This window comes from Equus przewalskii, chromosome 13 (genome assembly GCF_037783145.1).
Source record: "Equus przewalskii isolate Varuska chromosome 13, EquPr2, whole genome shotgun sequence".
NCBI lineage: Eukaryota > Metazoa > Chordata > Mammalia > Perissodactyla > Equidae > Equus > Equus przewalskii.
Window position 1 is genome coordinate 58,580,393 of NC_091843.1, and position 22,673 is coordinate 58,603,065.

A 22,673-nucleotide genomic window follows, 5' to 3' on the forward strand; every position below is an offset into this window, starting at 1 on the left:
AAAAGGAAAGCCTCTACAAGTAAAGACGCTAAAATCCAGAATCATAGGGTATCAGCTCATGTCAGGCAAAACTTTGACAATACAACCCAAAGTTGAACACAGAATTTGATTAAAAATTCAAAATCTGCCTCCAGTTCACAGAAAGCTTGGAAGGTAAAATACGGTTTGATTCATAGCTTTAGGTAACGTTCATACCAAACGTGGAGAGTTTATACCGAACTTTCGGAGTTGTGCTCATTCATGTTCAGATGGGGCTGCGATAGCAAGGAAGAGGCCAACACAAGGTCGTTTGTGGCAAATCACTACAGAAGGATACTCCCTCCAAAGTTGCAGATAGTTCATTTCCATTCTACTGTGCTGTGCATGCTTATTATTGTTAACCCACTAAATTTTAAGCAAAGTTTTTGAGCTTTGGCTACCTAGCTTACAAGTGGGAGAACTCAAAACTATGTCCGATGCCAACTATGCCTTGCTCTCCCTAATACTCATGTAAAGTAGAGAAGTTTTCTGGGAGGCCTACTGTCAACCCTGTTCCGGGTCCTCCCCTTGGGTCCTCTCTAACGCGACTCGCATTAACTCGCTGCCGGTTCCCAGCTGGAGAGCGCACATTGCACCTGCTCCGGAGGCCAGCCGGGCCTTGCCTCAACCGCAGCTCGGCCTCGGCTGCCTGTGCACGGACACGAGGACCCACCAGGGGTCACTGCAGCCTCAGAGCTATTGTGCCCGCCGGCCCTGGACCCGGCCGGCCGCGCGGAGGGCGTGGGACTGAGAGTGCGGCACACCAGGGTTCGAGCAGAACTGCGCCCTGCCCTCCCTGAGCCAGCCTTCTGTCTCCCGGGAAACGGGCACGGCGAGGCGGGCCAGGGCTCCCGACGGCCCGGGCGCCGCGCCGGTTCTCGTGCGGACCTGCCCGCACCTCGCAGTTTGACCACCCCCGCCCCACCCTCCGCCCCCAGCTGAGACCCCGCCCAGAAGAGGCGCCCCCTTTCAGGGCACCGGGCCCTCGCTTAGCTCCGGGGCTTTTTGCAGACGCCCGGGCCCAGGCCAGCTGCACCTGGGCTGCTCCTGCCCGGGGCGCCACCAAGAGAACTTTCCCTGGAGCCCGGCGCGCCCAGGGCACAACCCCGCCCCCCCGCCGCGGCGCCTGCCTGCAAGTCCTACGACTCCCTGCTTCTCTGAATCTCCTGGAAAAGCAGCACTCGCCGCCGCTGCTGGGCATTCTCGGAGGGAGAGCTTGAACTTGGCCACACACAGCGCCCGGTGATGAGCTCGGGGGTCCCCAGACGGGAGCCGCGCCCCGCGATGAGCTGACCTCCGCTCGCCGGTCTCGGTAAAGAGCCCGCTGCCATTTCCGACCCTCCTCGGACTTCTCGGGGTCCGCGGGCTGGGTAGCAGACTGAGTGACGACCCTCGTCACTGCCTCTGCGGTGGGGCTGCGACGTCGTGGGCACCCCTGACACAAAGGAACAGCCGAGCGCTCCCGATTCGGACCCGACCGGGGGGGCTGCGGGGTGGGGTCGGAGCTGGAGTGCGCGCCCGCTAGGGACTCCCGGGGCGTCGCGGCCGCGCTCCGGTGGGCGCGGGTGGAGGGGGCTGCGGAGCTCTCGGGGCTTACAAGGGCGGGGAGGGCCTCGAGCTCTCGTCCCTCCCTTTTCTTGCCCCTTGCCCCCTTTGCCAGGCGACTTTCGTCGTCCCCAGGACTGCGGAAGGGGCCGCGGCGCCCCCGCCTTCGGAGGAGCCGGAGCCGCAGGATGCGCGGGGACGCGCCGCCGCCCTCCGCGCCCAGTTCCGCCGGCACTTCCCCGGCCGCTCCCGGGCGCTGACTCTCCCGGCTTCTCCGCCCTCCTTAGCTCCCGCCCGCGCGGCCCTGGCCCCGCCGGGAACTGCTCCTCACGCCCTAGCCGCGGCGGGGACAATGAATTAATGCCTCTCGCTTGAGGGGAGGGGACGGCTCAGCGCCTGGGTCGCCGTTTTCTCGCCTGGCTGGAGACGCCACAGCCGACATGGGCTGTTTCTGCGCTGTTCCGGAAGAATTTTACTGCGAAGTTTTGCTCCTGGATGAATCCAAGTTAACCCTTACCTCCCAGCAGCAGGGCATCAAGGTAGGCGCGGGCGCGGGCGCGAGCCGGGGCGCGTTCCGGGGTCGGCAGCCGGGCGGGCTCGAGGGTCTGCGGCTTTGTTTGAGGGCTGTCACGGCGTCGTGGGAAGGAGCGCAGCTGCCTTCTGCGCCCAGGTAGACGGGACGTGTCAGGGTGGGGTAACTTTGAGTCCCTTCCTAAAGGAAAGTAAGTTTGCCACCTCCAACTCTCAGCTGCAATCCACGATCCTGCGACTGAGACCCAAAGCCTTCCCAAAGCAGTTCAGGCCCCGGCAGCTCCTGAAGAGGCGCAGAGTGGTATAGACAGGCTGCCGACAGCGCCGAAGGCACGCGTCCCTCGGCTTTGTTGAAGGCTTTTATCTCGATAGTGTCCTTGGGGAAGGAAAATAGTTCACTCGTTGAAACACCTTTACCGGGTAGTTGTGATTGTGTCGCCTCGGTTTGTGGTTGGGTATTGCTACGTTTGGACGGAAAATAATTTCCCTTTCCACGAGCGAACCGGTTTTATCCCCACATTTAAGTAAACGTCTCTCAAAGCGACTCAGTAATAACTTTGCGTCTGTTTGTAGGTCATTAAAATGCAATTACTACTATTAACTTAGAGAGCCCAAACAAAAAGGCTGTGGGAGGTTGTAGAGATCCACTTCCTTAATTTTGATGAGTTCTGTTTATAGTTGACAACCTGACGCACGCGCCTGCGCGCTTGTTTTGCTCTTGCAAAAACCTAACTCCCCAGGGGTGAGTAGAATCGGGAACGTTTTGTTGTTTTGTTTCCCTTTCTCCTTCAGTTTGAAATCACTGAGGCATTTTTAGATAACAGCTAAATCTGATGAAGGGAAACCGCTTCCCTTTCCCCCCGTTCACCCCCCGTAGAGCTGGCAGTCTGAGAAATCGAGTTCAAGCTGCCAAGTGTCCTGTCCTAGTCTTGACATCTCAGCAGTTAACCCTAATGGCATAGGCCCTGGGCATTTCCTTGTGTGAATCAGTTTTTACATAGCTTTATGCATACTAGACTATTCCTGGTCAGAAGCTTCAGCTGTGATATTACCATTCTAGGTGTACAGAATTCTAATTTCACAGGTGTCACTCTTTTGCAGGAGAAAGGGGCAAAAATGAGCAATTAAAGCCACAAGATGGAGTTAACCCTTTCCTTTAGGAAATTGTTTTGCGTATTTTTTCCTCAGTAATTATAACAAGCACAAGTCAGTCAGGTTCTCGTTTGGTGTTTCCTTTCAAGACCAATAAAAGACTTTTTTGGGGGAGAGTGTTCATTTTATATTTTCAACTTTTTTCTTCCAAAACACTCCCCTCCCCCCTAAATGAAATCAGGAAAAAAACTTACTTTGCAACGTGATATAACATTCTTTGGTGTACTGTGCAAATAAGCAGAAATCACAAAGACATCGTAAATTTTTGATAATACATAGATTTTCTGACTTAAAAACAGTTAAAAAAGATAACTGACGATCTGATACTAAAACAACAAAGAAATCTTTCTGATGTGCAAAGTCTAAAGTCATCTGGAGTGTGAGCTTCCTATTTAGTCATGAAAGCCTTACGCTGTCAGCTGTGGAGCATGTACATTATTCTGTCAAGAGAGCAGCCAAGACTTGGGATCAAATGGAATAATTTTGTCAAAGAAACATGAATCAGAAATTCTGATCCATAATTACTTTTTATAACCTGATGGTGCTTATCTTGTTTTGCAAATAGGTTGAAAATTGGTGAGTGATTCAAAGGCAAAAGCAACTTGATAATGCTGTTATTTTGGTTATATGCCATTCAACTAAACAATAATTTAAGCAGGCTTTTGTTGGAAACAATCATTTTGCAACGCTGTTCGCCCCTTTCGGTGTCACAAAAGCATGCCACGATTATTTTGATGGCCATATGTGTAACATAGATGTTGTTTGCTCAAGTTAACCTCATTATCTGTAACCACTGTGCTACTGTAAAATGCCTGTTAAGCACCTATTACTTGTGGTAGGTACTAAATTAAACAAATGTATATTTATAAATGGAATAGTGTATGAACGGCATCTCACATGTAGATAGTATTCAAACACAATGAAAATGTGTATATTATCGTTCTCTACATACTTGGCATTTTCTTTAACTCCTGCTTTAGTTTATAAATGAAATAGTAAACAATTACTTCAAAGTTAAGAGCCAATAACTACTATTATGGTGTTTCCCCCCCGGATAGTACACTTGATAATTTTGATTATCACTAGTTAAAATCAAAGTTAAGCATGCGACATCAATTAGCCCATTTTTTCCCCTGAAATTAAAATAGAAAAGTCTTTTTATCTTTCAAAAGTATTTCCTAACACTTATTTTGAGATGATTCTTTTTTGAATTCTATCTCAAATGAAATGAAGACAGCTAATTTTGTGTTGAAATTACTCACATATCTCATCCCATAATGGAAGAAATTTTACCGATTCCTAAATAGTTGAGAATTTGCTTGTGTTACTGTTATAATAATGCATTGTGAGTTAAAACAGATTAGTGGTAAATTTAAGTAGAAGCAATATGAGAGAATCTTGGTAAAACGTTTTTTCCTGTGTGCCATTTTAAAACACTCCTTGGATTTATTTAAGCGCCAGATTACGCACTGACAAGTTAGTTATAAAGTGATTTTCTGCAACTTAGATCAAAGTTTTTCCATGGACTTCAGAAAAAAATTGGCTTCCCATGAAAAGCCTTTCAGCCTGAAGACAATAATTACACTTCTTATATTTAAGAAGAGTAGCGTTTAAGTGGAAAATAATTTTCTGTTTAAAAAATAATTAGAAAAAATAAAAAAGGATGTCTTTGTATTCATACTAACGTTAGGTAGAAACATGCCTTCTTAACTTGCTTTAGACCTGACCTCACCTTGACAAGCAGAAAGTCTTTTGCACGCAGTTCATAGTTCAGGCCCTAGCCAAGATGTAAAAACGTAAGTTTGTATCAGCTGAACGCTGTTGGTTGTGTGTTGAGCCCCACAATAGCTGTTGGGCTGTTTGTTCTTTGCTGCTATCTCTGTTGTTTATTTAAGTAGGAATTTCTGCTGTGGTTGGTCTCTCGGTTTTTTGAGCAATGTTTGCTCAGGGAAACTTTTGTTATGTCCTTTGTAGTGTTCTGTGCCTGGGGAGGTAGAGATCTTTCTTTTTGTTCTCTTAGAAAGCAAACCTTGAGTGTGGCTCGGACTACTTTTATGGATTGTCATTTGATTAGCAAAAGATTTTCAGGGGGAAAAAAATCACAAGATTTGAATACAAATTTAGTCCTCAAAATTCCTGCTGCAAATATGAACTAGATTAATATTTTCATTGTAGCAAGATTTTAGTCCTCTGAGTAGTAATGTAATAAACACTGAGGTGTTCATTTTCCCCTTGATGTATTTGACTAAATTAATGAAACCAATATGACAGCAAGATGGAAATTCCATTAACATTTTTAACAGCTTTATTGAGGTGTACTGTACAATTCACACAAAGTGTACAGTTCACCCATTAACTTTTAAATGAAGTTACTTCCTAATCATCTTGAGGTTCCTGAAGGAATATTCTGTGTCAGTTTTGATGCTTTGATCAGAAGCTTCCTAATAAACTAGACAGACAATTAGCAGGTGGGAACTTAAATTATATGCATCTCACCTAGAATTTTCATTCCATTTGGACTGGTAAAGAAAACGTCTAAGAAGATAGGGAAAAAAGTGAAACGCAATAGCTTTTCACAAATCATATTAATGTATATGTGAATACCTGTATCTTTTTGATATCAAAGGTAGAGTCACGGACCTTATAAAAATAGGTTGAAGCAAGTAATCATACACCAACGTTTCTGTTAATGTCAGAGTGGCTGCAGGTCTTGATTGATTAGTAAATTAGATGTGACCGGGATAGAAATACTCCTCCACCCTGTATCTAAGTTTCTGAAATTCAAATACGATATCCACGTTGTGGCCATGTAGATGACCTAGTATATAAATGCGCCCTCAAATTTTTTGTTTTTAAAAAATGGTTCAAAGTATTTTTTCAGCTTGAGGTATAATTGACAAATAAAATTGTAACATAATTAAAGTATACAACATGATGATTTGGTACACACTGTGAAAGGATTCACCCCATCCCACCATCAAGTTAGTTAACACATCTATCACCTCACGGATTTATCTTTATGTTGTGTTGAGAACACTTAAGTTCTAATCTCTTAGCAAATTTCAGTTATATAATACAGCACTATCAACTGTAGTCACCGTGTTATACATAGATCCTCAGACCTGAAATGCCCCCTCAATTTTACAAGAAGTTTTTTTTCTTTAATAGAAGTATTAAAGATACCTTTCATCATCCATGGTTTGGAAGTAATTTAAGGGGGAAAGCATTGTTTGTTACCTCCAGCAGCTTGCTAATAGCTGCCCTTCTCCAGGTATTTATAATTTTCTTAGTTGCTGGTGGACCACACTTTTTACAGCCCCGTTAATATAATTGTTCTTGAATTCTACAATGTTAAGCTCGAACAAACTTTAAACCAAACTTAACTACTGCAGAACTTTTGTTGCTTTTGAGCATGGGTGGTATCTTAGTCTGTTCAGGTTGCTATAACAAAATAACCACAGACTGGGCAACTTATAAACAAGAGAAATTTCTCATAGAGGCTGGAAGTCTAAGATCAGGGTGCCAGCATGGACAAGTGAGGCCCTCTTCTGGGTCGAACACTTTCTTCTTGTATCCTCACATGGCGGAAGGGGCTGGGAGCTCTATTGGCCCTCTTTAATAGGAAGACTAATAATCACCTCCAAAAGCCCCACCTCCTAATACTGTCAGTTTGGGAGTTAAGTTTCCCGCATGTGAATTTTGGGAGGACATAAACATTCTGATCGATGATAAAGTTAAATCTAAATTGCTGGGACAAAAGTCGGCTCAACTTTGGATTAGCCACATGGACAGTGGTTTGCTATTTTTATTAAGACGCTTACACACAAGAGGGGAAACCATCTTTTCTTCAGTAGTTTTTGTCAGGTTGTATCTCAGAGAGGGCCAGACAGTTCTTTGTTATGGAAGGCTGTCCTGTCCATTGTAGGATACTTAGCAGCCTTCCTAGCCTCTACCCAGAGACGCCAGTAGCACCTCTTGCCCAGTTGTGACAACCAAAAAATATCCCCAGATGTTGCCAAATGTCCCCCAATGGGCAAAATCACAGTGAGAACCACTGCCATAGAGGATCGCAGCTTCCTTTATTCTTATGTAATTGATGCTCAGCCTTCCGCACTGGATGCAGGCTAACTTTTGGATGCCTGCCTTTTTCTCTTTTGAGGGGTGAGTCACGTAACCTTACGTGTCAGTGAAGATAATATGATATCTGTGTCTTTTACTTAATATCTTTATACTAGGAGCAATATTATGAAGTGATTAAAAGCATGGGCTCTTGGGTCAGCCCTGTGGTCGAGTCATTCAGTTCCCATGCTCGGCTTTGGCCGCCCAAGGTTTATCTGGTTCGGATCCTGGGCGTGGACAGGGCACTGCTTGTCAGGCCGCGCTGAGGCAGCATCCCACATGCCACAACTAGAAGGACCCACAACTAAAATATACAACTATGTACTGGGAGGATTTGGGGGAAAAAAGCAGGAAAAAAAAAAAAGATTGCCAACAGTTGTTAGCTCAGGTGCCGACCTTAAAAAAAAAAAAAAAAAAAAGCATGGGCTCTGGCGTCAGACCACCTGGGTTTAAATTTTGGCTCCCCTGATTACTTACTAGCTGTGGGGCCTTCAGAAAGATACTTATCTTCTCTGAGTCTCAACTTCCCCATCTGTAAAATGGGGACGAAATAGTACCTACTTCATACGTCCACAGTGCCTTGCATGTGGTAAGCACCCAGAGAATATTAACTTTATTCTTTCTCTTCCTTTCCTCATTCTCTCCTCCTACTTTTAGTGCCTCATTCCTGTCTACAGATAGCACCCTAGCTGATCTAGGCCTGCCTACCCAAATGACTTGCTCTGTGGTCGTGCAGATCTGCTCAGTCTCCCACACATACCAGACTCTTTTATCCCTTTATGCATGGGGTTCCCGCAGAATGGTGTGTACCCTTTTGCCTTTCCTTAAGCACACACTCATCTGAACCATCCTTTAAGACTTGAATCAAGTATCCTATCTGCTGGGAAGCCTTCAACTTAGCCTGCCCAGGCAGAGTTAAGCGCTCGTCAGGGCCTTCCACACGTCCTTGTAACAGCACCTGTCTCATTACGAGCATTATTTCTAGATACCTGTGTCTCCTCCAGCAGCCTGTAAGCCCCTGCCTTGATCCTCAGCAGCTAGAGCTGTACACCTTGTGTAATAGATGCTTATTAACTGTAATTTGAATAGAGGAATGAGTGGAGGGTTACGGTTGGAATAGGCCATATTGAAAATCTTCTGGATAATGAGGTTCCTGTGCCATTTCGTTTTTACTAGGAAAGATCCTAGAATAAAGTGAATCTCACTGTGAAAAGTATGTTGCCAAGATACTCTAATTTTTGTATTGACGGTGGGTAGAAAATGAGATGGTGCAGTGGACTGAATGCATGCAGCACACTCGAGAGCTGGCTAGCAGCTTTTCAGAAAACAGGAGTCCCCTCATTTTTGTATTATAGAGGTAACTAAGTCTTTCTCTCTTTTTAAAAAATATAACTTTCCTTTTACAACTTGAGAATCTTTTGGAAGAAGGGCATATTTCAAGAATGTATAATAGATCGTCATATTCTAGTTACTTTTCTTCCTTGTCTCCTATTGTGTAAACCGCCTATTATGTAAAGTGTCAGTTGGCTTCACAGTGTTCCTTCACACAATCAGGGACCATCGGTGTAATTTTTAATCTTGCTCTATCAGCCATTTTAGTCTTGAAGCTGTGCAAACCTCACCTGACACTGCTCTAAGGCTTAAATGGAAAAGATAGTGTCAATAAGTTAAATATTGGGTTTTTATGGTAAATTATAAGTTTTTCATTCCGATGCACAGTGTATTTTTCTGCAGGCCTGTTATAAACATGAAAAGTCAGATCAGATTTGCTGTGCCCTTCCAGCCTCTCTGAGATTGACTGCTTTGGCGGTTCTTTGTTTCTGATATTTAGCCACAAGTAAAGCTTGTATATAACACTCTTGGTCAGCCTACTTTGGCTTGTAATGAGTAACTGCCATTTGCTTCTGGATCACAGGATTTGTTTCTGATTCTCCTATGCTAAGATTAACCAGGCATCTGTTATCGCTTGTTGCGGGTATAGGCTAGGTGTGTTAAGGTCAGGAACCAGTCAGTTTAGTTTGTGACTCAAAAAGCCTTTAACTACAATATGGAGAGTTTGTACCATTCTCAAAAATGTGGATTGCATTCCTATGCCCTCTGAGCCATGTATGGATTTCCTGTTTTTTTTTTGTTTTTTTTTTTTTCCAGTGAAACAGCCATTCTTCCTAATGCTGTCTATTGTTAATCCATTTCTCTGAAACTAAACACTCTTGTTAAGAGGTTCCCCAAGGGCTGAGCTGGCTCCTCCAGAGCCTCTCCTGAAGATGTGAAAGGACCTGGCAGTGGCTTCCAAAGGTGTGAGAAATTTGTTTCCCAGGATATTGACTTGCCAAGAGGTTAGCAGGAGGAAGATGGGGGCAGGCAAGGAAGACCGAAGACCAAGAGTTGCTGAGCACTTGCCCCCATGGACAACGACTGAAAGGTCAGATGGCAGGACCAAGGCCAAGGAGGGAACCCAATGCAGCAACAGAGAGTTTAGAAATGACCCTTTCGGGCCTGCCCAGTGACCCAGCGATTAAGTTTGCAAGTTCTGCTTTGGTGGCCCAGGATTCGCCGGTTTGGATCCTGGGTGTGGACATGGCACCACTCATGAAGCCATGCTGTGGTAGGCGTCCCACATATAAAGTAGAGGAAGATGGGCACAGATGTTAGCTCAGGGCCAGTCTTCCTCCCCAAAAAGAGGAGGATTGGTGGCAGATGTTAGCGCAGGGCTAATCTTCCTAAAAAAAAAAAAAAAAAAAGAAACGACCCTTTCTGGGCACATGAGAAAGCACAGTTAGTAATACCAAGAGTTCCCAACTTTGTGGGGATGGTGTTCCCGAAGTTGGTTGGAAAGGACCTTGCTTAGAATACAACTTTTCGTACGAACAGTGACATTAGTGAGAGCCAGGTCCCTCAGCTAGCCCAGAGACAGGTTTGAGTTTTTAAACCACTCAGGTCCCACCTCGCCCTTCATTTAGAGCTGTGTTTGAGAGTCAGTCTTGGAGCCGCGGCTGCGTTAATTGTTACGTCTCAAAATTGTTTTTTTTTTCTCTACCATCCTCACTGCTTTCAACTTAGTCCAGGCCCTCACACTTTGCACCCAAACCAGCCTTCTAACTGGGGTGCTGTCACCTTCAGTTTCCCTCTTCTCCCTGTCCCTGCCCTGTGTTCAAACCTGGTCTGCCTTGAGACTGGCCAGCTGACTTGTCTTTGAACTAGTCTCCGTTTCCTCATCTGTAAGCTGAGGGGCGTGATTCCTGTCTCATAGGAGGATAGTAAGAGTTTGATAAAAGAATTTTAGGCACATAGGATCTGTTATTTGCTATAAGTTTCTTTCTGAATTCCACTTTTGGATAGCTAACCCCCTACTCCTGCCCAAAGTGATGCTGGTTCTCTGAGGGGCGTGCTGGGTGTTAGAAGTAGGGGAGCAGTGGTGGTTGGAAATTCATGTGTACCAGTGACTTGTCGGATCTCTGTATCTGCTCATATTGCTTCAGCTAACAGTGGAATGCTGACACTCCAGATCTGTACACTAGTCCAGACTTCCTACCTCTTATCTGATTTCTATTTCTGATTGCCTACTGGATATCACACTAGATGCCTAAGCCTGCCATCCCTACCCCTCTGCTCCCTCCAGGCCTTCTCTTCCTGTGCTGCTTAGTTTGGCCAGTGAGGCCAGACTCCATCTTTATCCTTTCAAATGCTTTGATTCCTGCTGACAGAGGTCCCACTGCAAACTGCTTTAACATGAGGAAGTTTATGTGCTCGCCCATCAGGGAATCCAGGAGCCAGGAGAGGAGTTTGGGGTAGGTTGATGACATCAAGGCCCTAAGTTCTCTGTCTCTTCTGTGCTCTGCCATCTTGGGAGTTAGGGTCATCTGTAGGTGGAAGCAGATGGCTAAATGGTCTTGGAGATGATATTCTTACATGGCAATGTGCGAGATAGGAATATCTCTTCTCTTTTGTAGGAGAGAAGACACTTTCTCTAGAAGTCCCCCAGCCGACTTTCCCTTCTGTCTTTTAGCAGAGTGAGTCTTCTGACCATTCTTGAACCATAATGGCAATGGGATCACCTTTAGGGCAACAGATCCTCCCTGGGACTGGGTAGGGGTTGAGTAAGTTTCCCTGAGGCAATGGCTGAGGCATGGGGGAAGGGTTCAGTCAGGAAGGAAGGAGGGAGCTGTGGGTGCGGTTGGCCACCAACAGTGTCCACCTACCCTTCAGCTCAGGATTCTGGCACGTGTGCTCCCCTTAAATTTCCACATCCTTCCAGGTCTTGGAATTCCCGCCTCCTAAATGTCTTCTAGATTTGTTTCTTCTCTCCTCTCCTTGCTACTGCCCTAATTTAGACCGTTCTCAGTTCTCAACTGGACAGTTGCAGTAGCCTTTTAACCGCTGGCCCTGCCTCCAGTGTTAACCCCCTGTGACGGCATCTAGAGTGTCTTCCTACCCTCTGTTTAGAGTACTTCAGTGGCTCCTCAACCTCTGCAGCTTAGTTGTAAATTCCTTAGCATGGTGGTGCCACTCAGCAGACCCCACCTCTTTCTGTCCTTTGTCCCACCGCTTCCTTGTACCTGTTAATGTATTCTAGCCAGACTGAGCTGCTTTGTAGTCTAAATTGTCCACATTCCCTCTCACCTGTGTCTTTTTCTCTGCCTGGAAAGCCCCACCCCACCTCCTCTTGTCTGAGTGAAGTATCAGCCGTCATCCAGCAGGGTTCTGCTTAGGTATCACCTTGTTTGAAGACTTCTTGGTAGAGTTCTGGAAACGCCTTCTTCTGACCCTAATCAAACCTGCAGTTCATTGCAGTAGTTTCCATTCTTTCCTGCCTTATCACCCTGGGAGGAATATAGTAAGGTGAAGAAGGCACGGTCTTGGTCATAGAAAAATCTGGCTTTAACTCTCTCTTCCATTTATTCATGCTGTAAACTTGGCCACATCACTTACCCTCTGAGTCTGCTTCCTCGTCTGTAAAGTTAGGGTGAGGCTCTCCACCTTATCCTGAGGTACCATACATGAAACCCTTAGCTCCATCCACCCTAATGGGTGTGGTAGCTGTTGTTAGTAGACATGGAAAGCCTTCCAGGAGGAAACTAGGTCTTTTTTAAGGGATTTCCAATTGAGCCCGGTTCCTAAGGAGTAGTAGGTGTCAATGAATGAATGTTGACTAGATTAATGAATCTGAATAAGAAAAGGTACTTCCAGATTGATGTAAACTAGTGAATCCGGGAAAGAAAAGACATCTTTCTCCTCTTTACTTTCTAGGTTCCCTGGGTATAAACAGTGCACCTGCTTGACTTCTTAATTTTTATTTAATTTTTAAAAACAGCTTTCTTAACATGTAAGTCACATACCATTCAATTCACTCATTTAAAGTGTGTAATTCAGTGGTTTTTCATTTATCACAAAGTTGTGCGGCCATCACCATAATCAATTTTAGAACATTTCATCACTGCAAAAAGAAACCTCATACCTCTTAGCAGTCACTTATCATTTCCTTCCAACTCCCCTGGTCCCCACCTCTTGGCCACCACTAATCTTTCTGTGTCTGTAGATTTGCATATTCTGGAAATTTCATATAAATAGATTTGTATGATATGTGGTCTTTTGTGACTGGCTTTCTTCACTTTGCATAGTGTTTTCAAGGTTCAATCACTATGTATCAGTATTTCGTGCCATTTTATTGCTGAATAAAATTGCGTTGTATGCATATACCATATTTATTTATCCATTCATTAGTTAATGGACTTTGGCTATTATAAGTCATGTCACTATGAAGATTCATGTACAAGTTTATGTGTGGACATATGTTTTAATTTCTCTTGCATATTTACCCAGCAGTAGAATTGCTGGGTCATAGGCTGAGCAGTGTGAGGAACTGATAAACTGTTTTCCACAGCAGCTGCACCATCTTACGTGTCAACCAGCAATGCATACAGGTCCCAGTTTCCACACATTTTCACCAACACTTGTTATAATCTGTCTTTTTGATTATAACTATCTTATTGGATGTGCAGTGGTATCTTAGTGTGGTTTTGATTTTCAATTTCCTGAGGAGTAATGATGATGGGCATCTTTTTGTGTGTGTATTGGCCATTTGTATATCTTCTTTGGAAAAATGTCTATCTTTGCCATTTTTTAAAATGGAATTGTCTTTTTTATTATTAAGTATAAGAGTTTAAAATATATACATATTTTCTGTATACAAGTCCCTTATCAGATATTTGATTGGAAATATTTGCTCCCATTCTGTGGGCTGGTTTTTTTTTTAACTTTCTTGACAGTGTCTTTTCATGCACAAAAGTTTTTAATTTTGATGGAGCCCAATTTATCTGTTTTTTCTTTCGTTTCCTGTGTTTTTCGGGTCATATCTGAGAAACTATTGCCTAATCCAAGGTCATGAAGATTTACTCCTATGTTTTTTTCTATGAGTTTTATAGCTTTAGCTCTTAAGTTTAGGTCTATAATCCATTCTTCATTCTTTTGCATGTGGATATCCACTGTCCCAGCTCATTTATTCAAAAGACTATTCTTTTTCCCATTGAATTGTCTTCGCACTGTTATTAAAAATCAAGTGACAATAAATGTGAAGATTAATTTCTGGACTCTAAATTCTATTCTATTGATATACGTCCTTTATGCATCTTGTTTTCATTAGTTCTTTGGTAAGGTAAGTGTGTATAACTCAGCAGAGAAAACACTCCTATTAAAAAAAAATGCTTGACATTTAATATTTTGAGAAAAATTTCTTGTGGACTCCCTGGGGCAGTAAAACATTGTATGTTTTATCCACTGTTAAATGCTCAAGAACGTACAAGGTTCCTAGTGGTGTTCAGTAAATATTTGCCATATTTGAAGAAGGACTGATAGGATTGTTTCAGTCCTGCCCTTTCTATTGCTTTTGTAACTTGAAACCTTGGTTGAATATTTAGATTTCCAAAAACTTTTGTGTACCAGCTTTGAGTGTTGCTATTTACATTGTGTAAAGGATTTGCCTTTGGTAGACTTTTTCTGTAAATCACTTGGTGGAGGGCTGGTAAAAGGGTCTTTGCATATGTTTTATGAAAAACTGTTAGTTTTGATAGGTGAAGGTGTAGCATGTTGGAAAAGTTAATACCATTTAAATAGGTATGTGGTTTTCATGTATTACCTTGAAACATACTGAGAAATTGCTAGAGATTTGTCCTGAGCAGCATGACGTGCAGTGTTTTCCTCCCAGGAAAATAACGTGGATGACTAGAAGACCACTTCTGTACACACGCCCCCTCCCCCACTCCCGGGACTTCCTTTCAACCATGAACTTCAAGATTCCCAGCAGGATTGCAGGTTAAAGCCTAGGAAGCAAGTATGGCTTTATGGAATTGGACTGACATCCCCTGAGGGATGACTGAGGGAAATTGTAGCAAATCTTAGTAGTATTGAAACTGGCATAATATAAGCTTTACAATTTTCTCCAGTTTGCACGTTTTAGAACTGAGTAGTATTCAAACCCTTGAAAAATCCCAGTGGATATACAGGCTACAGGCAGCTCCTTCTATGAAGAAAATCTCAAGCCTCTAGAATCTAAATAATGCCATTGCATGACAAAATGTTCCATACAAACTCGTTTCTACTTGTCATTGCTTTTTCCTGCCAGCCACTCATTCTTTTGTCCAATAGTTTACCTGTCTGATTCTCTGCACCAAATCTGTGCATGGTCACATGTCCTCAGTTAATTCAGCTCCATGTTGCTCCCTGAGAATGCAGCAGACACCAGGGGGAGAATGTGGAAGAGATGATGTAAGTTACAGCAGACTGGATTTCCCTTATGATAGAAAGTTAGACGTGGCATGAACATTCAGAATCATCCAGTCCACCCCTCCCATTCTATGGGTGATGGAACAGAGACCCACTGAGGGGCAGTGACTTGCCAGAGCCCAGCACATGGTCTAGAACCTCTGTCTCTTGGTTTCCCTTCTGGTCATTTTCTCATTGCTCACCCACCCTCAGTTTCTTTGCAGCTTCCAAAGGAGGAGGGGCTGAGAGCTGATTATAGTGGAAGAAGTCAGAATTTACTGAAAACCTGTTAGGTTTACTGCCAATCCCGTCTCCTCCCATGCTCCCAACTTCTGCCTGTCCTCCCTCTTAAGTCTTCATAGGCCTATGATCTGGCCTGATGACCTTCTGCAGTCTTGGCATTTGGATTTGCGGAACTCTTTCTGGGTAGATTATATGAAGGAGAGACCCTTATGTCCCAGGGACCCTTTCCCCCTCCTGATTTAGAAAAGAGATTGCTTATGTGGAATTTCTTTTCAGAACGCTACTTATTGCATTGCATTTTAATTTTTTGGCTTTTTGGAGAAATGCTTATTTATCCAAAAAGTCTAGAATAATTTATTAAGTACCCTGGTTTTAGAATTCATATTATTCAGAGTTCTTCATTTGTCTTTATTTTATAAAGCCTTTACCCTGAGTTCTTACAGCTCAATTCTGAATCTCTCTCCAGGAAAGAAAATTAAAAACTGATTAGTGACCCTTATTGCCCAAGGGAGGATGTGAGACAGAAAAGCAGAAAGGTAAAATTGCTCTTTCGTTGAAAGGTTTCAGATAGGCCAATCATCAGGAGGCTAATAGATCTTTCCACTGACAATGATTATTTCCTGCTTCTGCTTTTGTTTAGAAGGGCACTTGGAGGATGTGCAAATTTTCCAGAATTCCTCAGAGAGAGTCAGCTTCTTTTTCTGTCAGACACTGTTTTTATATCATGTTCTGGGTCAGTTATTTGAAGATAAATAGGTTTTGAGTGTGAGGGTTTGGACCAATGCTATGTGTCTATAATTGTAGATATGGATTTGTGAACTCAGTTCTACAAGAATTTTTTCAGAGATTGTTGTATGCCCACTAGCATCTAGGGTTTCTGGTGGGGATGATGAAATAGAGGGAGGACTCTTGCCCGTATGAAATGTAACTTTTAGGTGGAAAGTATCTATTGCTATGTGGTGGATTACATCCAAAATTTAGCAGCTTAAAAGAACAAACATTTATCACCTACAGATTCTCTGGGTCAGGAATCCAGGAGCAACTTAGCTGGATGATTCTGGTTCAGGGTCTCATGAGGTTGCGCTAAAGCTGTCCCTGAGGCATCTGTCTTCTGGGGATGGTGGATCTGCCTCCAAGCTCACTCGTGTGCATGTTGCAGGCCTCAGTTCCTCACCACATGGGCCTCTTCATAGGCTCCTGAGTGTCCTCGCAACTTGGCAGGTGCTTCCCTCTAAAGCAGGTGATCCTCTAGAGAGAGAAAGCCCAAGCAGAAAGCCACAGTCTTTTATAATATCCTGTTACTTCTGCAGTATTTTGTTGGTTACGCCAACCAACCTTGGTGTGACAAGGGACTATATAAGAGTATGAATCCTCGGAGGCGGGATCACTGGGAGCCATCTTGAAGATGGACTACCATAGTCATCAAATGGGATTTAGCATCAAACTTAAAGTGTTCAGTTTTCATATCTTTTTGGATTTTGGATTGTGGAAAAGAGATTGTGGACTTATATAGACTTTGGCCTCCTCAAAGTGGTGACTTATAAGGATGGACTGTAGCTCGGAAGGGAGTCCAGGACAGCAAGGTAGCATGAATAGAGACAGAGGAATGAGTTTGGTAGAGGAAGATGAGGAGTGTCCGGGGAATACTCTAGACTTGCAGTCTGCTGTGTGCCAGGCACTGTACTTGACGCTGGGGATAAAAGGTGAATCAGATGCATTTTTAACCATCTGGAGCTAGAATTATGCTTTGAGAATTCTACGATTATGCTTTGAGAAATAATCAGTGCTTGATGAAAATACTTTCATTGAGTGTCTCCAATAAGAAAGGCAGCTTGTGTAGTGGGAGAAGGAGAAAATAGAGACTCAGAAAATCTGGCTTGGTGTTCCAGCTCCTTCATTTCCTAGCTTGGAAAAGTCAATGTTTTGGAGCCTTAGTTTTTCCATTTGTGAAATTAAACTGATCCTTCTATTATCCCATCAACATCACAGAGGTTGTAAGGCTCAAAGGAGACAATGGCTGAAAAAACTCTTGCAGAATTTTAAAGTGCTATGAAGTGTTAAAAATTATTATTTTGTGGCTCTATCATTTACTAACTAGTGACTTTTGGCAAGTTATTTAACTCTGCCTTAGTTTCATAGTCAGTGAAATGAGAATAATAATACTGTATATTTCATAGATTGGTATGGGGGTTGACTGAAATAATGCATGTCAGGGCTTAGAATAGTGCCTAACACGTGAGAACATGAAAAATACTAAATAAATATTAGCTGTTATTATTATGTAGCCGTATAATGATAAGCCTAATGGGAGATTAACAAAAAGGTGAAATGATGACTTAGAATGTCCTTAGTTCTAAACGGTGAGATAAAGTACAGTTTTCCTTAAAATGCTTTTTATTATTTTTATTTGCATTTGCTGACTGGAAAACTGGTTTATTGGGTTGGACAGAGATTACTTTGAAAACAACCACCAGCTTCCTCTCTCTCTTGTATGTTGACCTTCATGCACAGCTTTTCAAATTTTTGAAGGTCATAATTGAAAACAAATCCCTTTGCATTTCTGGTGGCATAGTAGTCAAGAATGGCCTGGTCAGCTTGCCTGCCTGAGCAGAAAGAGCTAAGTTCAATTTAGATAACCTTGATCACTTGATGATGTGTTTCAAAAATGCAGCTCAGATTTGAAAACCTGGCGGGATTTACTTATTAAAATTCCTTGTAGGAATAAATTATGAGTCAGAAATGAAGACTTGCAATTCTTCTGTTAATTTCAGTGATGAAGACATGAATTGATTATGATTTCACTTTCTTAAGAATCTGAATAACCTTTTTTTGAGGATCATGAGAACCTTGATAAATCATTATTTTCTAGAATCTTTATCTCACAAACCCTGAAGAACTTTCCCTTAGACTGCCTTTAAGCCATTACATGTACCCGGGGAGAGCAGGCTGTGACAGTGTCATGGAAACATCAGTATTGACACAGGCATGATGGCGACTTCCAACGAACGGCTATAATGGAAACCAGACCCCAGGCAGACAGCAGATCAATCCCCCTTAGGTCACAGATTTCCTTTGTGAGTGGTGGTGAAAAAACCTGGGGTCCCTGTTTTTCAGTTAAAAATCCTTGAGTTTTCCTCCTACTTGAAAATGCTGAGCCATTTGTGTGTGTGTGTGTTTTGTGTGCATGCACGCGCAAGTGTATCAAAGGGGGAAAGAGAAGTGACCTTCACTTAAATACCATTTTAGTATTTGGTATATACGTGATTAACTGCTCTCTGGGAAACGATTTGTCTTCCTTTTAGATTGTTTTCAAAAGATGAGCAGTATTTATGTCTTGAAACATTTTCTCAAAGTATGAAAATTGGGGCTACTGAAAACAGGTGTGCATAAGATGTACTTTGCTTTAGTCCAAAATTTTTTGAAAAGTTTCATTGTAAATTGATTTGTGTTTTAAAATGCTTCCCATCTGGTGTCATTGAAAAGTTGAAAACGACGCAGGGCATTTTTTCCCAGTGGAGGGCTGGTGATTTATGTGCTAAATTGCTTACGGTTTGCTGGGTCTTCCCTGTGCTTTTCCACTGCTGCAGTCAGTCACTGCTGAGTTGACCAAAGCCATGGTCCTGACGGAGACCGCTGTGGATTTCAGCACAAAGTGGAAGGCAGGCACACCTCTGTTGTGCTTTTACCGGTATATGTTTCCACTTTCGTCCTCAAATAGTTAGATAGTTTGTGTTTTCTCCCTGAGGTTGGGATAGCAAAGTGACAACAAAATGCACCATTTCCCTCCACATTTAATAAATTCTGCTCTAAGTGGAATCCATGGCTTATTACACATGGCAAGTTTCTAGTTTTCTAAGCATGTTCAACCAAAAATGATGAGCAAAGATGGCTTAGGCTGACTGGTGTATTTTGAGTCTTCGTGCATCTTTCGAAGAGTTTGGGTCTCATTTGGCGATTCTCTTCTCCATGGAAGATTCATTGACACTACTTGGGTCAGTTTGGCTGCATTTATTTCGTTTCTTTTTTTTGGTGGGGAAGATTCGCCCTGAGCTAACATCCACTGTCAATCTTCCTCTTTTTTTGCTTCGGGAAGATTAGCCCTGAGCTAACATCTGTGCCAATCTTCCTCTGTTTTGAATGTGGGTTGCCACCTCAGCATGGCTGATGAGTGGTGTAGGTCCATGCCTGGAATCTGGACTCGCAAACCCTGGGCTGCTGAAGCGGAGTTACAGTGAACTTAACCACTATGCCATGGGACTGGCCCCAGCATTTCTTGTCTTAGATTGTGTTAGATTCCTATTGCAGGCAGAAAAAGAAGTAAGTGCTAGTAAGAAGCCATATGGTTAGGAACATCTGTAATTTTTATAATGCTAGTAATAGATTTTTACACTTCCCTATAAATTAAAACTTCTGCACTGAGAATAAAGCATACATAATCCATGTGTCTATTTGCTATTGCATGATTCTGGTATATCTGGTTGTGTCAGTACATACAGGGATAACATTTTAAAAAACTGTCCCAAATTAACGAGACAGCCTTGACTGAGATATAGTTTTCTCTATGGAGGAAGTTTTGGTTCTTAACTGAATAAAGAATGAGGAAAGGGTTCTGCAGAGGGTAGTGAATATGTTAAGTACGTTCGATGCAAACATTTGAACATTAGGATAAATAGGCGAGCTTCCTTCTTGCTCTGATGGTCTGATAGGTTGTGTCTAAGGTGGCTGTGGTGACAGGTGCTAGTTTTCAAGCCTGGAGATCATGTCTGTGGTTTAGCTAGTCTGGAACCACAGTCAACTTTGCATTACTCAGGCTTCGCAGAATACTATGGCTTTTTCAGTTTCCCTTATAGAGTGGACAGGGCCCAGGAAAAGCGATTAAATTTCCTGTTTTCAGCAACTTGGGTGATTGATTTGGTAGGGAAAGGAGAGTGAAGCTGTTTGTTCTTTCTCAAACTCATGAGCATTTTGATTTTTAAATTACTCCTTTTAAAAAATTTTATTCTTTTCTTCTTTAAGGCTACTCCATAGAGTAAGACCATATGCCCTTAAAGGTAACCGCTATGAACATGTGAGCCAGTCAATTCAATAAGTTTTAATGGTACTTACTGTGCACCCAGATATTTTATATCTCATGTAATAACTGACACCCAGTGATGTTCAGTATGTGTTAATACTTTCCCCTCTTTCTTGACACTGGTCAGCCTGTTGTAGGGGATACAAAATGAACATACATGAAATTATGAGAGCAGCTAAATCTAGACTAGGACTGGAAGTGTGATATTGAAGTGTGAGACATGAGGGTCTCCTGGAGAGGTACATCTTGAGTTTTACGTTTAAGGATAAGTAGGCTTTAGATATACAGAAAGTAGGAGTTGCTCACTGGAACTCCTGGGACAGTGAGGGGGCTGGCTGAACCCAGAGGCAAAGGGGAAAAGCAAATTGCATCCAGTTGGTGTTATGTGACAAGGAAAGGACTTGAAAACCATGAAGAGGAGTTAAGACCCGCTGTGTGATAAGTCAAAGCAGAGGAGAGTCCCGGTGGTATTTTAGGAAGGTAAACTGGCAGTTAACCGCTGAAGGCTGGATTGGAGCGAGGGGAGCCTGGAATCTGGGAAAGCAGTTAGTGGTGAGGTGATGAGATCCAGGATTTGACTGTGGAGTGGAGTAGAAAAGAAGATAGTAAGGATGTTTTGGACAGTCATTCATTGAACAAATATATTTTGAGAACCTTCCAGGTGTCAGGCACTGGGCCGGGCCCTGGATGCATTGGTGAGGTCAATTCACACAGTCCCTACGAGCGAGGAGTTTGCAGCTTAGTAGGGGAGCAGGAGTGTGCTCACGCAGGTGTGGGGAGGAAATGTTGGCAGTGACAGGAGAGTGTACAACAGGGACTCTGATGGAGTGAGAGGGAAGCTCTCCTGAGGGAGTCATATTTCGGTTGAGTGGGAGTGATGTGGAGGCAGAAGTTCTAGGCAGAGGGGACAGCCTGTGAAAAGCCACTGAAACAGAAACAGAAAGAACCCCGTGTGGCTGGAGCTCAGTCAGGAGGATAAATCAAAGAGCTAGTGATGGATTACCATCGTAAGTGAGGGAGGGTGTTTCAAGAGGAATATCGATGGAAACTGAGTGGTGTGGAAAGTTTGATTTGGGTGGGGGTGGGAGTACCTGGTTGGGGAATTGGGAAGACGGTGGATTCAGAATTCCATTTCTGTTGATTGACCGTCTCTTGCTTTTCTCTCTCACCTGTATACTGGTCTACCTCTTGAATCCTGCCCACGTACTGAGGCCCATTCCCGAAGATGGCTGATTGGCTTAGTTATAGCTCTACCTTCAGCTGGTGTCTTGAACGTAACCCATCTGAGATCAAAAGTCAGCAGTTTTATTTAAATGAGCTCATTAAAGGGTGTCCATTTTCTAGAGAAACATGCCCTCAAACCACAGTGTTTTCTGATTTGGATGGCCACTTAAAGTTTTTAAAGCATGAAAGACTTTAGGTTTTTATTTTATTTTTTAAGAGAATTCTTTCTTTCTTTGTTTTTTTTTTAACGATTGGCTCCTAAACTAACAACTGTTGCCAATCTTTTCTTTTTTCCTGCTTTTTCTCCACAAATCCCCCTAGTACATAGTTGCGTATTTTAGTTGTGGGTCCTTCTAGTTGTGGCATGTGGGACACCGCCTCAGCATGGCCTGATGAGTGGTGCCGTATCCGCGCCCAGGATCTGAACTGGTGAAACCCTGGGCTACTGAAGTGGAGTGTGCGAACCTAACCACTCTGCCACGAGGCTGGCCCCTAAGAGAATTCTTTTTGTTAAAAATTGGCCCTGAGCTAACATCTGTTGCCAATCGTTTTCCCCTTTTTCTCCCCAAAGCCCCCCAGTACATAGTTGTATATTCTAGTTGTAGGTCCTTCTGGTTCTGCTATGTAGGACACCTCCTCAGCATGGCTTGGTGAGTGGTGCTGGGTCTGCGCCCAGGATCCGAACTGGTGAAACCCTGGGCCCTGGAAGCAGACAACTCAGCCACGGGCCGGCCCCAAGAGAATTCTTAAAAGACAATAAAATGATTAATCTTTAGTACTCTGAGTTCTAAGGCTTAACATTCATGAAGTTGTCAGGAATAAAGTTTTATTTGTTTCTCACACATGCAGCCTATTTCTGCCTTGAGGCCCTACCACCTGCTGTTCCTTCTGCTGAGAATGCTCTTCCTTCAGAATTCTGCATGGCTTACCCTCACTCCTTCGTATCTCTGCTCAAATGTCTTCTTTTTGAGGTCTTCCTTGACCCCTCTGCACACACTTTCCCTAAGGC

At 43.3% G+C, this 22,673-nt stretch overlaps 1 protein-coding gene across 5 annotated transcripts in view; it reads left to right on the top strand.

The window, feature by feature from the left end:
• The first annotated feature begins 1,842 nt into the window (after positions 1-1,842).
• EPB41L4A (erythrocyte membrane protein band 4.1 like 4A) overlaps positions 1,843-22,673 on the top strand; it is a 249,202-nt gene continuing 228,371 nt past the window's right edge. For all 5 annotated transcript variants that reach the window (XM_070571296.1, XM_070571297.1, XM_070571298.1 and 2 more), the window contains exon 1: positions 1,843-2,102. In XM_070571296.1, coding sequence (XP_070427397.1) covers positions 2,004-2,102 — 99 coding nt within the window. In that variant the 5' untranslated portion in view covers positions 1,843-2,003. The remainder of the gene's footprint in view (positions 2,103-22,673) is intronic.